Source organism: Plectrocnemia conspersa, unplaced genomic scaffold (genome assembly GCF_051122295.1).
Source record: "Plectrocnemia conspersa isolate PC_06_02 unplaced genomic scaffold, ASM5112229v1 ptg000008l, whole genome shotgun sequence".
Classification (NCBI taxonomy): domain Eukaryota; kingdom Metazoa; phylum Arthropoda; class Insecta; order Trichoptera; family Polycentropodidae; genus Plectrocnemia; species Plectrocnemia conspersa.
In genome coordinates this window covers 10,110,957-10,130,008 of record NW_028277172.1, presented here as the reverse complement: position 1 = coordinate 10,130,008, position 19,052 = coordinate 10,110,957, and the positions used below count along the sequence as shown (strand labels likewise).

The 19,052-nt window shown below is 28.8% G+C and overlaps 1 protein-coding gene across 1 annotated transcript in view; it reads left to right on the top strand.

The window, feature by feature from the left end:
* The first annotated feature begins 881 nt into the window (after nt 1-881).
* LOC148232923 (uncharacterized) overlaps nt 882-19,052 on the top strand; it is a 164,374-nt gene continuing 146,203 nt past the window's right edge. Inside the window, exon 1 of the mRNA XM_088189863.1 lies at nt 882-1,535. Within this exon, the coding sequence (XP_088045989.1) occupies nt 1,278-1,535 (258 nt within the window). The 5' untranslated portion in view covers nt 882-1,277. The remainder of the gene's footprint in view (nt 1,536-19,052) is intronic.

Sequence of the window (19,052 nt, the reverse complement as noted above, 5' to 3'; positions counted from 1 at the left end):
TATCGTATATAATGTATATTGATTCAAATGGAATTTTTTAGTATTAAAAATAAGGAGAGAATTTAAATATTTAAAATTATTAAGAAATATAAAAAAGTTAAAGGTATTATATCCAATTTATTTAAGTAACACCAGAGCGGGAAATAACACTTTAAAATTGAATTGTAAAATATTAAAAAAAAATAGTTTTTAAACATATTATTCATATTAAAAATTATGAGAACATTTTAAATATTTTTAATTATTAATAATTACAAAAATATTTTTATAGATATTTTTAAAAATCAAAATTATAAATCTATTTAGGACAAGTTATATTATTATATCTGTGAGGATTTCTAAAAAGTTATTAGTCCTAATAGCATGTCATTCATCAGAAAAATAGAAGCAGATAATTTAAATAACTAATATACTAAATTAACTAATATTGTACTATATATTTAATTATACAAACAGTCAAATAAGTCAATTTATTCATAAAAAAAAACTATTCGAATGCAGTTTTTTGTTGTTTCTATGTGCACTATTAAATAATCAGTGGATTATATAGTTATAAAAAAGTTTTTTTTTATTAATTGGTGCTTGCTTAAGTTTTATTTATTAATCATAACTCAATTATATGAGAAAGTCGTTCTAATAACTGTATCATATCACAAATTGCGTCGCTATAATTCACAAGTGTGAAAAAACGTTTCTCACAAACACCTGTGCGAGATCTGGCATTACTCGCGGACAGGTAGCCGCACGCGGGCACCCTCAGCGCGCGTCTACCAAGTAGCCCACGTCTACCAAGCGACAGAAGCAGGTGGGGCGGAGCCCGAGCGAGAGAGGCGCGGAGGGGGGCGAAAAGCAAGGGGAGGGGAGCTCGGCCGTCGAAGGTCAATGTTAAGGAGCCAAAGAAGCCTTCCTCAGTATCCGACTTGCAGCCGCTGGCTCCACCATAGCGGAGACCTCGACGCGCGGGGTTGATGCAAACCCGAAAGCTCACATCGAAAGCTTCTATCGAATAAACATTATAAAATTGCCGATAAACAATAAGACGTGCCAGTGATTTGATATATTTATAAACAATCAAATAAAAGTGTGCGAGTGACTCATTAAAATAACAACGCGTTGATCCAATATTTTAATAATTGGTCCTGCGTTAGACCCGAGATTAAAAAACCTGATTTATCATCATGCGGCCGAATTAACAAGCGCTGTCACCCGAACCGACAGTCTCAAATAATTTTAATTGATGTCTAATTTTATATACGGAGTTTGATATATCTTATCCAATGACGGCCGAGATTTTGAGGAACGCTCCTCTGATGAAGTTCACGGACAGTTTGCCCAAGATGGAGACGTTGGTGTTGATCCCTCAAGAGTTCGCCTTAGTGGTGACTCCTGCGGTGTCGAGGGGAAGAGGCATACCAGAGCTGACCGCCAGCGTCTGGACCACGGCCCACGTGCCCAGAGGAGCGCTGTGCTATCCGTTCCAGGGAACCATCAGGATCGACAAGTTGGAAGTCTACTCATACGTGGCCGACGATGATGTAAGTGTTATTATTATTATTTGGGTCGCACATATACAATTCACAAGGAGTGACCGTTAAACGTAAGATAGCCGCACCTGTTTTCCGTTACGTGTTATAAGGGAGGCGAATTCACCTGCACCCATGGGTTTCTTTGGCCGGTAAGAAACCGCATACCGATATAAGTTAATTTTCAAGTCAGAGTAGCTGATGCGTGTAGGGTAAACAAAGCCACTCACCGTGACGGCACTAATTTTAATATTGGGGCGTGTGAACTTTTTGATGAAAAGTATGAGGGTTTGGTTTCGCGTTAAACGGTGCGTTGTCAACAATTACAGTGATTTTACTAAATAAATCATTATAAAATACTAAATATATTATCATTATTAAGTTAAGATATGCTTATAAACATCCATTATTTTTCATTATATATAGTCAAAATTTCAGCATAGATTTTTGTTCTCAGATTAACAAGAAGTATATGTATATAATTAATGATACGTATAAAATATTATTATCATATATATTGATAAAACTAACTTGTATTTATATTATCTAGATATTTTCAAAAAGGTTTTTAATTATAAAAAATACTGAATATCTATATCACGCTTGTAGATAGTTTTACTAAAAATATGTAAACAATTTAAAAAAATATATTTTAAAGTTATGTAGATAAGTTTTTAGAATAATCTGCATGAGAACTAAATAAATATATATAAAACTATGCTAAGTATCGATTGTGAAGTTAAAAAAAAGTACGACAGCATCACATATATTTAAAAAATATAAAAATATATTATGAGTTATAGTAATATATTTATCTATAAAATGTGACATGAAATACTTTTGCATTTCTAATGCATTAGCAAAGTAAATGAAAATTAATTAAATATAAAGGCGCGGAAAGTTGAATAACACTCAATGACAATATTTAGATTGATAATTAATGTATTATAAAGACTTGTGCCTAACTTTTTGAGTTTAATTAATTTTTAACTTAAAATAACGTGATATTCAAAAACTTCTTACTTAATAATATACATAATTTTAAATGCAACAATCTCAAAAAAAAAATGCTTAACCAAAAATCTTTTTTGAACTTTGTTAGTGATAAAGTTATTGTTATAATTAAAAATATTTTTTTAATAATATTGAATAAAGTAAGATGATAAGATAATTTGTATTTTATGTTTTTAATAGATAATAGTTATTATTAAGTAATTATTAATATACCATTTTATTTTAGTACAATAATATTTTTAGAAGTTCTAAACCAAAAACATTTGTAAACATTGTTAGTGTTATAGTATTATTATTTATTAAAATAAAATTATAAGGTTTTAGAAATATTATTGAGGAATAAAACTTTTATTTTATGCATAGACAAAAATATATTATATTGTTGTAAAAATAAAGTAGATAACTTCTTATAGGCAATATTTAGGTGAAGCTTCTATTTTTTTATAAAATTTTTTATAGCATATGTAATATGAACCTAAGGCTGCATTTTTTTTATTTAGTTAATTAGATGATGTTTGATTATTAAATGGTTATTTATACTGAATCTCGTACAATTTAAATATATTTTATAAAAGATTTCTTATGGGTAAAATTTATTAAATATTTTAATAAGATACCAGATTTTAATATTTAAATTTATTTATTTTATTAATGATTTTATTTATAAGTAATTGCACAAATATTATATGTTTCTTATATGCAAAATACTAATGGGTTTTATAATTGATTAGAGTAGCAGTGTTTATAAAAAATATTTTTTCTAAATCATAGCTAATATTTTTTATAAGCAATCTGAAATTTTATTGAAGTGCATTATATTCGATTTACACTTTTGGCTATTATTTTATTTGTTTTCTCAAATAAATACACATTTATTTACTATTTTTCTAGAATATAAAAGTTAAAAAAATTGCACTTCAAACAAAAATACAAAATAATTGGCAGACAATAATATCTGCTTGTATTATTGAATTGCTTTTTTTTATTTAAAATACAAGATTTCTTGTAGTATCTAATTAGATACTTTAAACGATTTGATAAATTGCTACATTTCACGGTATGTAACTATACACCCTTCGAGCTAGTAAAATGGTAATGTACACCATTTCATTTGTTCGGTCGTTCCTCATGCGTGAAAAATCACGAAACCATATAGCGCCGCATAATAGCTGCTAAAGGGGTTAAGCTTTAACGCTTTCGAGCATTTATAGCTTCAAAGTTGATTCTATAATTCAGTTAAATGTAATTCAGAGGGTATTAAATCAGTATTATAAATACAAGTTTTTTATAGCATTGTCTGATCTAATTTTTAATTACCCAAATATGTTTGAAATAGTCTATTATTTTTTTTATTTAAAATTGTCTGAAATTTTAAAATGATCTTTATAAATGCAATCATCTTGCTGCAGTCGTTGCATGGTGTTATATTATGATAATATTATTACGTTGTGTCAGCCAGTCGGATCTTCTTGGAATAGCGATTTCGTTTTCATCCGACAATTGCACCTTGCTCGGCGATGATAATTAAACGTGTTTTCGAAACAAAACCGCATAATTAAAAGTGGAGTGACTAGCTAAGGCGCCTTCGTACAATTCAATGGGCTCGTTGTGGGTAAGCAAGTTTTTCATTTGAACTGCTTTTACTTCACACACTCTCTCGCCGATGTGCGGGACGACGAAGATCTTCAAGAAAAGTTCTGGCATGCCACAAGACGTTTTTTTTCTAAATACCCTCATATAGGTATCCGTTGGCTTGGAATAGCTAAATGACTTTCCATGTCACCGGTGATCGTGATCGATTGTCGCCTCAGTTCGACTATCAAAATTTATATAATTACGTAACGCAATTAAGATGAGTATTTTATATAACGCGGGCTTAGCTTTCATCGTGTCACTTGGAAAGAATATGACATGACAGGACGAAATCTTGTCGATCATTTCTTCGTGCGTGCTTTAAAACGATCCACTTTAAATTGGCGTTTTGCAAATATGTCCGTAAAAAAAGCTTTTATCCAATTGCCCCCGGAATAAGTCGTGTACACGATTTACGCGTTTGATTGATGCAACAGTTCTGTATTTAATACGTTCGGAGAGATCTGATTTACATTTTTTACAATCAATCAACTCTAGCAAAGATAATATATTATTTATAAGAAAATTGATGTTCTTCGTGTATTTAATTTTATTTAAACTATATATCAATCGATTTATTGTGGATATATTAAATACACATATACATATATTTTCGTGACATACACGTCTAAATTATATTATTAAATTTACGTTTTGTTAATCTATATATGTATGTCTTAAATCTAATGAACGTGTCGTTATTAAAATTGTAATGATTGATAGTATAAACTTGTGTTAACAGAGAAATGCATTTAACTGTTGTATTATAAAGAAAGTGACATTCAAATCATAGTTATAAATAAAATAGTATTTTTTTTAAATATACATATTATATTTATATAATATTATTAATTTCTATTAAAGTGTTTTAATTAATATTTATAATTCAAGCATTAAACTTCTTTCTTTTAATTTTTTTATTAGTTAAAAAAGATTAGAATCTGACCTACAATTCTAGTAGCTTTTATTTTTTTTTATCAAATTAATATGATTTTAATTATATTGTTTTTTAAAAGAAGTATAAGTTATATTTTATTATATATACTATATTAATATTAAAAAAATAATATAAAAAGTAGTGTTATATTTTTAGCTAAATATAGCAAGTGTTAGTTAATTATATTATAATTTAATTTCTAGTATATGTATACATTTTCAGTAATGCTTAAAAAACTATTTTATGTATTATATATGTAAATTAAAACATTAAAATAATATTTGTTATAACTTGGGGTAGGTTGAAATTTCATAGAAATTTAGTTAGGTTAAGTAATTTATAACCTTATTTATATAATTATATTTAAAAGTTATTTTTTAGTGAAATTATATTAGTTATAGCATGGCTTTTCATTGATATACATTTATATGTATACCAACATAACTGAATTATACGTTACAACATAGGCGAAGTTAAAATTTTGTACAGATTTGGTTACATTAATTTTAATTTATAGTCCCATTTATATAATATATTACATAAGATCCTTAATATATATTTTTATGACTTTTTAGTATATTGAATAATTCCTTAACATATGGAAGTTATAGCCTTATTTCTGTAAAAGTATTTAAAAATTATTCTCGAGTGAAATTATAATATAATAGTTATCATTGAAAGATATGTAGATGTAAACCAACATAAATCTTTTATAAAATAAAACAATATTATTCTCCCACGTTATATTTAATTAAGAGGATTTTAAATAGTGTATTTTTTTAGAATATAACATAATACATATTTAAGATTGGGCTAATACTGTTCAAATTAAATTATTTTTTCAGGTGTAAATGTTTTAAATTTAGTTATACTACTTTTTAGATCTTATTATGCTAATCATTTGTAATATTATTCGTAATAAATTATACGTTATATCTTTAGTATAGTTAAAATTTTGTACAAACGTTGTTAGGTTTAGTCAAATTTAAAATCCCATTTACTTAATATTTGGTAGAAGATCTTTTTTATAGATTTTTATGACTTTTTTAATATACAGAATTTAAATCGTTTATTTAAAAGTTATTTTTGTGTGAAATACTTATATTATCGTTATGGCTTGGGTTTTTATTTTAAAATATTTATATGTACATATACGAAAATAAATATTTTATAAAATTTAACAAAATTTATCGCGTCATGTTTGATTAAGAGGATTTTAACCTTTTGCTCTCTGACTTATTTTTTCAAAACCAATATGCTACTCTTAATAAAAAAATATTTATACTGACTTGTACCTTACAACAAAGGTTAGGTTAAAATTTTGTATAAATTTGTTAGGTTACAACTTAGGTTAGGTTAAAATTTTGTTGGGTTTAATTTATAGCACCATTCACAAAATAATGAATCAAAAATCCTTAATAAATACTTTTATGCCTTTTTAGTGCATATAATAGATCTTTAATATATAGAATTTTGATATATATATATATATATATATATATATATATATATATATATATATATATATATATATATATATATATATATATATATATATATATATATATATATATATATATATATATATATATATAATATATATATATATATATATTAATTGCAATTTTGTACAATTTTTGTAGGGTTAAGTTGAATTAATGTGTTATATATAGAAGATCCTTAAAGTGATTTTTTATGAGTTATATAATGTTATTAATGTTTTTAGGCGTCTAGATTTTTTCTTAGTCCAATGATGGACTGATGGATCTCATTGACATTCGTCTCGCATCCATCGTACATATAAAATTTAATCCAATTGTAAAACAGCTCTCGGTGGCAGGCCAGTGGTCATAACGTAACGAGCCACGGGTCTGTTTTGCAATAGAACCTGACCGTCCGCGTCCACAATTGGACGTGTCCGGATCTGGCTACTAGTCCAATTACATGTATACTGGAACGAGAGTGGCCTAGGCCTGGCCTAGGCAGTACGGATCGGCTCTTGACATTGCAATCTTGCGAAATAGAAACTCGAGATGTCGATGACTCGCGCCATTCAGAGACAATGCTCGCTCGATCTTGAAGCGCCTTCTTGCCATTATTTTTTCTTCATTATTCTTTTGCTTCTTCTTCGTCGACTTCTTCACCTGTTGGTAATTGATTAGACGGGATCGCTTTCGCCGGAGGTCTCGTCGCTCTATTGAATAATGGCTGGCGACATTTTTAGCACGGGAAAAAAGGAATTTGCGGCGGCTCTTCTGATTTTTTTTCGCACGTCATAAACGGTCGTTAGCAGCGTGTGTTGAGATTGTTTATGACCTCAGGCTTTGCCTAGCAAAAATAGAGTTAATCATATATTAAACTGTTTTACAGGCTACTAAAAATATTATTTTTAATATTTCGTAAATTAAAAAATATTTAAGTAAAAATATCAAAATTTGAATATTTTGACCTTAATGTATTTAGTAAGCTTAGTAACAAATTTCTTGATTCTAGCTCTCTTTTTCGGCACCATAAAGGTTATTATTTTGATGAGTATGACTTATGTCATACAGTTAATGTGGCTTTTAATTTATTTAACATTTTGAACGTCATTAATTCTTGCTTTTAATTCATTAAATAGTAAAGAATATATTACATATTCACTTGCATTCAACTAAAATATTATTAAATGGGGTATACATAATCATAAATATTAGGCAAAGCTTAAATGCAGAGCTTTAATATTTTATTTAACATATACTTTCTTATTCTAAATTTATGCTTAGAGATAGATTTTTAAATAAAAATCAAACACGAGTATCATTGTTATGTTTCTTTATCATATTATAGATTGTAATAAATTCACTGTACCTCCATTCGAGCGATATGCAGTTCTTTGCTCTTTCGCACAAGACAATGGCTGGTAAAAAGGCATAAATATCCACTTTCGTTGTCGATGTTCGTTTGAATACAATAAAAACGTGTGTAAGCATCATGGGAATAACCATTGGGATTAGTTTCGTTTTCGTTAAGTTCATCACACGGATCAACGAACTGAGTGGAAAAAAAGAGAAATTTTAATTATTACATAGTCATATAATACGTGAGAATTTTTTCTAGTGAAATAACAAGAAAAAAAGTGAGTGTTATTTATAATATGATTTTTTCTGGATCTATGGGTCATGATCATTGTTTGACATGTTTACGAGACTCGGTAGCATGAGATTACGCTTATGCTTGCATACGCGCCATTAATCATCTCTAATGTTTTCTTAAGGGTTATATACAGTGAGGTTGGAAAATGATGATGATAGAGTCTTCACGTGTTTGGCCGTTGATAATATGAGATGTGACCCCAAAGGGTAATTTTATTTGCTAGCAATGCGGCAGTCGAATTACAATCATGTCCTGATGATTAGAAAATACGTTGCTTAATTAATTTTCGGATTATGACGCAACTCAGGTCGGATTTCTCTCGTGAGGAATAAATTGACATGCGCCATTGGGCGTCGTTATAAAATCAAGTTTTTGACCATAAGTCGATGTGACAGCTGACCGCCTGTCAAAACATTGGTTTAACGTTTTATTTTTATTTTATAACACATATTTTTAACGATGCATTATATAAAATGAAAATAATTCTTCATTATCGTAATATTGAGAAAATTTGTTCACCATTTTCGATCGGAAGATAAGAATTAGTCGCAAGCTTTTACTTTTTATTTTCGCCCAAAACAATGCTTCGTAATTTCATTAATTATAACAACGAATTACCATAAATTCGATTCACTTCTACCGAAACAATGTTACTTATTATCTTAGATTCTAATCTAAGCTGCACATTATTACTGAATTAGATAAAAATTAAAGCTGAAAGGAAGCGAACGTTAGAAACTTAGTTGTCCGACCGCATACCTGTCGGAAAATTAGATCACGGAAGTAATTACTGTCCGCGGTCGTAAACCGCGTGCCCTTTGCGTGTCTTTTACTGTTTGTTCATTTCAATAAATCTTTGCAAAAAGAGAGGGCGAAATGATTTCGATTAAAGCTTTTCGAGCGGCACCATTAAGGCTCGATTCAGTCATCTCCATTGAGTGTGTTAATCGATTGCTAAAGAGGACACGCATTCAAAGATTGCTATATTAGTTGGAATTTAGATTTAATACCGAGTTAATACACAAAGCTCACAGTAAAATTTTATTGTGTTCCCATTAAAAAGTACTTCATAAAATTATCTGATAAAATAGGTCGAATATGTTTAAATATTTGGATTAGAATATCCACTTGTAAGTTCTATATTTATTATATTTACATATATTAGTATCATAATTTCGCAGATAAATTGTTAAGACGCAACAGTAAATTTTTTTTCTGATGAAAAACATATTTTTTTTATGATTCACAATTCTTTGTAATCAATGTATAACTGTTACTTTTATTCGCCTATTATCTGGTGATAAATGACTGAACCTTAATATATAGAAGAAAACGTCAGTTACTAATGTCGGTTGAATACTTTACAATGACAATCTATTTAACAGAAAAATAATATTAAATAAGAAGGAGCATGTGTTAACGAAGGTCTAATGAGTTATAAAACGGTTTTAATGACGATTGGTAAATTGGTATTTTATTCAAACCTAGATTAAATACTTTGTAACATTAATTAAATGAGTACTTTAATTTTAGTTATATAGTAAATACTTTCGAGTTATTAAATATTATATAGAGAGTACTATATGTATAAAAAAACTTTACTCTCTGATGTCAATATTATATTAACCAATTGTTCTGAATGACTAGACATAAACTAATTTAATTAACAAGATTAGACCTTAGCAGTGAGTTATGGGGAATGAAATTATATAACACGATCTAAGGCGACCCACGTCGACCGTTAAGGCACCACGGCGGGGATTAAGCATTCGAGTGCCTTATCAAAAAGCCCTTAATGGCAGGTTGATATGTTTAATACCGACCGGTGCGAGTTATTGCGACAATTATGCGATATACGCAAAGCGGAACAGTGCAAATCGGAATTTCAAAGAGGTCGCAATAAAGCTCTCTCTGTCCCTCCCATTCGCCGCGACGAATTATTTATGTTCAATTTTGAAAAATGAATTGCGCCCTTTTACCTTCGGATCGGTCACAATGGCTCAAGCGGCGCATCTTTATGACTTGAAAATTGCTCACAATGTCCTCAGCACAAAACGCAGCACCTGTCTCGTGTGCGTATTAAATGTCGGCGTTGTGCGGTGGCCAATGGTGAACACCTTGTTTATTTATTTAATATGACGCGCTTCATGCTGGATAATACTGTTATGAGGGTACAGTAGTAAATTATGCATTATGTTACTAGCGAGATAAATTTAAATGAAATATGCGGTGAGAGAGTACCACAAAAGTGTGCATACATTTCGATACAGGTCGTCCAAGGACACGAGAGAGCTGGCTAAGTCATAAAAGCGATAATTACATCTAATCTTGCATAAAATAAAATAAACCTTTAATTGAAAGTTTCATAAGATCTTTAATTTCTGGTAGCATGATAGTTTATTATTTATATTTCATTAAAATAAAAAATAAAACGCCTTATTACTAAAAATATTTTTCATACTAATTAATCAACTGATTTTTTAACTTAAGAGGTATTAAAATGAATGAAATTTTGCCACCATCAGATTCGAATAAAAATGCTATTAAATAGCAATACTAATTCGTGTATTTTCCTTGAGAGTATCATAATTAAATATTAGGTAAAATCACTTTTGTATTAAAACCATATAAGCAAAATAACTACTTTTGAAAGGCAAATATGCCTTTTTGTCTTATAAAGTGTCTATTAAAAAATCAACAGAAAAATCACATACGTTAAAATTAAGTACAAGCTAATTCTAGTTTTTAAGAGAAAATTTAAGAAATTAATAGATTATTTCATTACCTTATATAACTAATTATTTACCTAGAGACTTTAAGCTAGAAAAAAATTATGTAAATCATTCAATGTTTTAAGATTTTAGCTATATATATATTTAATAATTTCGTTAACCCTTTGTTTTTTATTTATATTATTATATTATAATAAAATATAACAACTGTAGATATTAAAGTGGTTATACTATACCAGTAACACATATTTTATTTAAAAGTATTTATCTATCTTTATTTATAAATGTATGAAACATAGAATATGTTATTAAAATTGTAATGTATTAACTCTTTTAATAGTGTGTTAATTTATACACATTTATTAATTTGTTAGTATTATATATAACTGGAAGTGAGTTAATTTTCCATATTTTTCATTGTACATTAAAGAAAAAAAGCAAGAATTCTCAACGTTTTATTTCTTTTCTTTATTTTACTTCTCTTTAGTATTAGTATGTTTTAATAATTTATTTTAACACTGTTATGTTATTAAATTTCATTAATTTATTTATCAATTTTTTTTATCTATTATCCTTCTTTTATGGAATTTATTTTATATCATTCAGAGGCTCACAATATTTTTTATAAAATTGATATAACATATTTTTTGTTCTGCTTATTTATTTCGTACTCTTTAATTAATTGATATTTTTTTATTAAATAAAAATAGAAAAAAATCATATATTTATATATATATTTAATGTATCTTTATTTATCATTTGTTCAGTTATATATGTAAATATGACACTATATGGTGTACCTCAAAACAGTGAAATATTGACCACCGTACATGTACGGCGATCCGCTTTAAACAATTATAATTGTTTAAAGATTGGCTAAAGTATTATTATTTAAAGTACGTAAAAATTCGGAACATATTATTTAGTTTTTTATACATATTTATAAGTTTTGCTAGTATTATTCTATTATTTATTGCATACACGTTGATTTTATGATGTTCTTTATTTTGAGAAGTTTCATAATTACCACTTTTTTAAATTTTTCTTCCGATTCCATTAAATGTGTATGTATACCTAGGCAGATATAAATAACAACTTTTATCTCTACCTAAAATAAAATCTTTCTCGTGAAATTTCATTAGGTAGCGAAATTAATTTACTTTTAGTTGATAATATGCGATGGTTTTTGTCTAAAAACTGAAATATTTAACATAAATACATTTTCTTATCAAATCGATTGACTTTTAGTTCTCTATGATTTTTTTGCTATTTGCTTTTTTAACTAATTACTATTATTTTATTAAAATTATTATTATTTAATCAATATTTTTTATTAATAATAATTTAGAAAAAAATTAAAACATAACATTAATTTTATTTGTGTGAACAGAAGCCCTATTTTTATGCATACAAAAATTTAACTCTAAACTTCCGGTACATTCAACAAAAAAATCGGAGCACCCTAAATATTAAAAAAATCAAATCTTAGTATTTTAGGTAAAGCTAATAATTATTAATATTAAATAAAAAAGATTAAGAACATATCTTAAATCATTATTTTGATAATAATAATCATTTAATTTTTTTCTTAGTTAGTACTTAGAGATATTGTAATTGCAGTACTTTTAAATCAAATTCAAAAAGAAAGTAATTGCTGTCTTACTTATGTAAAATTTAATTATTTTTATTTGCAAAAATATTTATAAAATATGTGACATATTTAAACTCATTTTATTAATCCTAGTTCTCACAAGTTGATAGGAATATGCATGTTGTATATAAAAATTTGATATTCATATTCATTTTCATTTAAAAAAATAGTTGCCGATCTATGAATTAAATAAATAAAATTTTAAGATTATTTAGAAGCATATCAGTGTTTGACGTATCGGTTTTTTCGGCTTGTGCGGTCATGTGTTATAAAATAAACCGTATCGGGTTTCGCGCAGCCCCGCGCATCGAAGTCGTTCGCAAATATCGCATAGAAAAATCCGATCGCTTACGAAAGCTACGCCGCGGAATGCGCACGGAACTCGGAGATACGCATGTCGAGATTGCCGAGAATAAATTTGACGACCCTCAAGAACGACCTCGGAGCTCTCGTATGCTTTACGACGAGCGAAGTTCAAGTGGCCAGAGTTCAAGTGTAAAACTCTAGATGTTCGCGATGATACATTTCGCGTCATCATCAACGAACGAGACAGTTCTGAGAGAGTGGAGAAAGGCACATCCTTGTTCGGCTAGATATAAATATTCCAATTATCGCTCGTTATGCGGTACGTACACCTTTGCTATAAAGAGCTTTCAAATTATACACATTTGGCTTAATTCAATGATTCGTATTTGCGATTCGCCACTAATGATGGAATAAAGGTGCGTCGATTTTTTCTTGTTCCCCAAATAACTGTGATGTTTGGATTTTTTTCAAATCTTAGATCATTATGGCTCAATGGGCCGCATCCCTTGTGAATGGAGACAAAAAAACGCGACCCAAAAATGAAAACGCAGGTTAAAAAATCATTAACAGATAATAATCACGCACGTACAGTCATCCTAATAGCAATAAATATATTTTATGATTTAATTAAATCTTATTGTATTTGAGAATTATACATTATATTTTTATCAGTATAGTTTGAATCGTATATTTTTATTAATTTAACTCAAGTTGCATCCTAGATCTTTCGCTTAGATCTGGTAAACGGATCTGGGAACCACACCTACACCTTGCCCAAATTAGAACACAATTTTTAATAAGGTGCATCCAAAGGTACAAAATCACCTGCTATTCACAATTTTTTGCTGTTGTGATTGTCCGACAACAAAGAATTCGCCACAGACGTCCTTTTTCGGCCGGCGAGACACACAACAATGCGCCGATGACAAATTGTGTCATTATTAATAGGGTTTCTATTTATATAACACACAATGTGTTATTATATAACGTTTTGAATATACATTGATGCAACACTCATATTTTTTAAGATACACTATTTAGTTATAAATAATTTTTTTTTATCAGTAATAGACTGACTCATATATAATTGAAGATTTATTTTACAACGTTAAATATTTTGTAGTATAAGACTTTAATAATATTATAAGTCACTTCAAAAAATCTTGATCCAATTTTTTAAAGCTAAAAAAAGTTCTATATTACATACTGTTTTTATCGAACTTCTTTGTGACTTTTGCGCTGTATTTAACTAACGTTCACAATGTTTATTTTAAGAATTTGACTGTACTATTTTTCTCTCGCGTCAAAATTTGTCGGCGACACCTTCACCCTTGCAAAGTTGCATTTTTATTGGCATTACTGGGTCTTAACGGTATGACGCGGCCGAATACACCGTGGGTAAAACGCAGATAAAGGGATTATGTTACGTGTGTACGAAACAGGTTCGCGTTTAAGAATCGCAGCGAAAAAGCTTCGTTCTTATGAAGCCATAATGTTTCGTCGATATCTCTCGTTCGGCTTTTATGGCGCAAGCGAGCGAGAGCCTTTGCCAAATGAACCATAATTCCCGGTTTGATGACGAGGGTCATATCCGTAAATCATCCGGTTTAATATTGATTTTAAACGCTACTGTATAAACTGATTTCATTATTATTAAGCTTAAGATAATTATACTATATCTGGATTATTCTGAAATAAATTTATTCAAAACACACGAGATGAACATCGAATTCGGTAAAGTTGTTTTGATCATTGTAATGTTTAGATTTTATCAACTGTGTGACAGTAAAATAACAATATGTTTAATCGAATATAGTGAGGAAAAGTTTTTGATCCAATATATCATATAATATGCAGAGTCAAACTTAATCTTATAAACATTTTTTTATGACAAAAATAAATTACTAATAAAAAAATTACTGTTATTTATAGATATGATTGTGAATTGATTAAAAATTTCTAATGAAAATTAGCTCTAAGATTTTTTTTAACAATATGGACTTCTCATAGGTATACCATTTATATGTATGTACCTTTCAAATAATCTAGACGCAATCGTATATATTTTTAAGGATTCTCCTTTAAATATAAATGCTTCTTACTACTCTTAGTAAAGTAATTTTTCAGAACTGAAGAAAAATACTTGTGTTAATTTTAATCACTGACAATGAATCGCTAGTTATTTATAAATGATAATCTTCTTTTATTTATACTATTTTTTTATTTTTTGGGCTTTTCCATGGCTCAAAATAATACTTTAATGTCTTAATCTAATTAATTGTGATATGAATGGTACAATATAGTTTCAACGCTATTCAACTTATCGTATATTACTTAGCACCCATAGATACAATTATATATGTTCTGCGTATTTTGCCTTTTCCATATTTTGAAACATCTGTATTTTGGTATCAATTCATCTAATATTATTAAATAAAATAACAAGTCAAGTTGTGTATAGATTGAACTGGAATCTCGGTTCGTGTAACCTGACACCTCAAAAACAGCATTATAAAAAACTAATTTTCAGACAGGTATCGCTCGGCGATAGAAACCATATATTTCAAAGTACGACTTTGCGGTTTGGGTCTAGATCTGAAACAGTGGTTAGCTGTTGATACAAAAGAATCCGATCTAAGAATCACGTACGATCTCGTTCCGTTGACCCAGGACCGATGTCGTTTATAAAAACGCAATATCTATACAGTAACGTCACGTACTATATTCGTATTGTGATTGGACAACATTACCGAAATGGGCCTATTATTATCGCCGTAAAAAGTAATCACTTTTTATATGCATACACACACATACACAATACGTAATGAAAATAGATATTACATCGTTATGTAACTTATTGTTAATTATATGGCGTGTCATGAAGTTTCGTTTTGAGATCGATTTAATTGCAAACGTTCTCGGTATCCTTATGATGAATTTGCTTCTCGATTCGAGCCCTGCTTTAGCACGTCCACAATGGAATTACGGCAGTTTGCAATTAGAGATTAATCCCGCCGGATGTGGGTGTGTTCTTAATTGATACCGTGTGCTTTATTAACCGCGGCCTGATGATTACGGCTGTGCAGAGAAGCCTTCCGTTCTTATATTTGCTTCTGGCTCGGTAATCGTTTCGTCGGCGAAACGTGTGCCAGTCTCGGAAAATTCACGGCAATAAACAACTCGAAACGATTATTGCTATTATAAGCGCGTTTCGATCTTGAACCAGAGTCAGACGGTAACATAACTCATGTGTACTACGTTGAAAAAATATTATAGGAGCAAATTGTTAAGATAACTGAATCAGAATCACAGTGCTTCATTATTGATAAATTATTATTATAACACCAATAATGCTATTAAAAGGAAAATATATGTTGATTATAACAAAATATTTGCTCTACATAAAGTAATTAATAAAAATAATTTAAAATATACATAGGAGATGTATTTAAAAAAAATTGACAAGGACTGTATTCATTTTTCCTGCATCTTTTACACATCTCAAAATTTATTATGTATTTTATTTCAATGCCTAGAAGCAATGGCAGTTTTCTCGAATTTATACCTACTGGTAAAATAGTACAAAAATAGTCGCTAACAAGTTGTCGCTCATTTGGCATGTATGAAATTCAAGCAATCGTCCCATTGTTGGTACGAGCCCTCATTGAGAACGCACTACGTGTAATATTACATGAATTCCCGCCATCTACATTACGGACTCCCTATCCGCGGGTCTCCCTGTAGGGTCCGCAATCGTAATATTTAATCTCATATAAGAGAGAGAGCACATCGCTTACATGCCCCGAGCAAGTAATCTTTTGCATACAATGGCCGTGTCTTCACACCACGGACGATATTATTCTTCGTGGAAGTCATTCGATAGCCGCGGCCGTCTCAGAGCTCTTCGTGGGACACACAATTTGACCTCATCATCGGGGAATATGAGTAGAGCCATTGATATCCGTGTTCATTCACGGTGTGCTCCGCTGGATGCTCATCATATTCGGGTGATTGCTTTTTAACGCGCCGTATACTGAAGAAAGAGATTCTGAAACCTTGGAAAATCTTTACTGATACATACTTATAATCGCTAGAGTGGTATTTGAGAACCTCAAATTTATAGTGTGTGAGTAGGCAATATGAATCATAAATAGATCGTAGAAAAAATGGCTTTTCCATGGCATTGCTTATTGATACGCTTCATTAATCTAACAAAAGGATATTACGTGCTGCTGTGTAGTATGGCGATATGATGATAAAGGTGTATCGTGATAAAATCGTATTTAGTTCGACAATGAGACAAGATGGAATGATATCACGCGAGTGATCGCGAGCAATAAAAATATAAAATCACACCTGTTGAATTGTCATTGAAATTTATGATGTCATGATAAATCAAATGTCAAAATATATGAGGAAAGCAAGGTACGATATAACAGTGGTGTTAACATTTGTATACAGCATAAATGATTTGGGGTTAAATTAACAAGGGTTTTAAAAAAGTATCTATGTTTAAAATTGCATTGAAAATATAATTTTTTAATTAGTAGGTTTACATAATCATAATTAAGAGCTCTATCAATTTTACTAGCATAAGATTATTAATTAATAATAATTGGAAATGTGTCTTATGATTTCATTTATGAACGCTTGACAATTGTAGATGCTTCTTATTTTCATAACAAAGATCTTATGTATGTTTTTATTGTATATGCATGTCCTCTCATGATTATTCATATATTGCTATTAAAGTTATGTTATTAAAGTTTAGATATGTTTATTTTATCTTAAGGACATGTTTAGAGTAGTCTCTTTATACGTTGATATCAGGAAATAAATTCATCCACAATATAAATATATATATATATATATATATATATATATATATATATATATATATATATATATATATATATATATATATATATATATATATATATATATATATATATATATATATATATATATATATATATATATATATATATATATATATATATATATAAATACATACTATTACTAAGCAAGTAATAAGACACCAGACTGAAATCAGTCAGGTGTAAGCAATTTTATTAATTATAAATGAATATTTCAGCTTTCAATTAATAGATAACACTATTTATTATTCATCGTGATATTTATCCGTAAAAAATAGCTAAGAAAACTTAAACTGTAAAGATCGATCGGAATTATAATTATATAAAAATGATTGATTTCGATTTCATAGAAAAAGTAGAAATTAAAAAAAATTAAAGTTCACATGGGTTTCAAACTTAAATCTTAAAAATTTTATTCGCTGATAGTTTTTCTTATTTCTCGATGTTTTTTTAATTTTCAAGAAATTTTGTAATAAAAATATTTATTTATATGATTTTAAAGCTATCCTGTATTTTTGTCATTCAGTCAATAAATAACAAAGCAGTTTAAATATCACCTAAAAATATTGAAAACTTAAAGTTATGTGTGTCAGTAAATAGACAACATTTGAATATAATCTTACCCAGCTCTCCCCAAATATGTACATAAATATGCGTGGGTATTTATATATCGCTTTACATAATCTGATTTCATATTATTTAGTGGTGTCAAATATGAACCAGTTTTTCTAAATAGATTTGCAAATTCTTGATATCAAACATACAATATATCAAAAAACAGCAATTGATGAGCTTTAATAGAATTGTAATTGAATGATATTTTATAAAAATATTATATACCTAATAATGAATAATTATAATGTAAATACACCTATCCTATGCTTTTTAATAGACGTAGATAAAAAAAATTAACTGTTATTATTATTACTGTGTCAAATCTACTCAATTATTTTTTATATAGAAGATAAAATAGGCTTATTCACAAACACGCATAAAAAACTGGATCGCAGCGATTTGTGCTTTAGAGACACTCGACGATTCTGTTTGTGTATTCAATACTCGCTTTTGGAAATAATATTCTGTCGGTGGCTTGTCAATCACTGTCAAATCGACGGGTTTAAAGAAGCTTTACTAGAGGTACACGGCATGGCGCATACCGTTACTCGAGCGCATAAATTAAAACGACCTCTTAATAAGCTCCGGTCTTTATCGGAAATCAATTAATAATATCACATTTCCACTTGC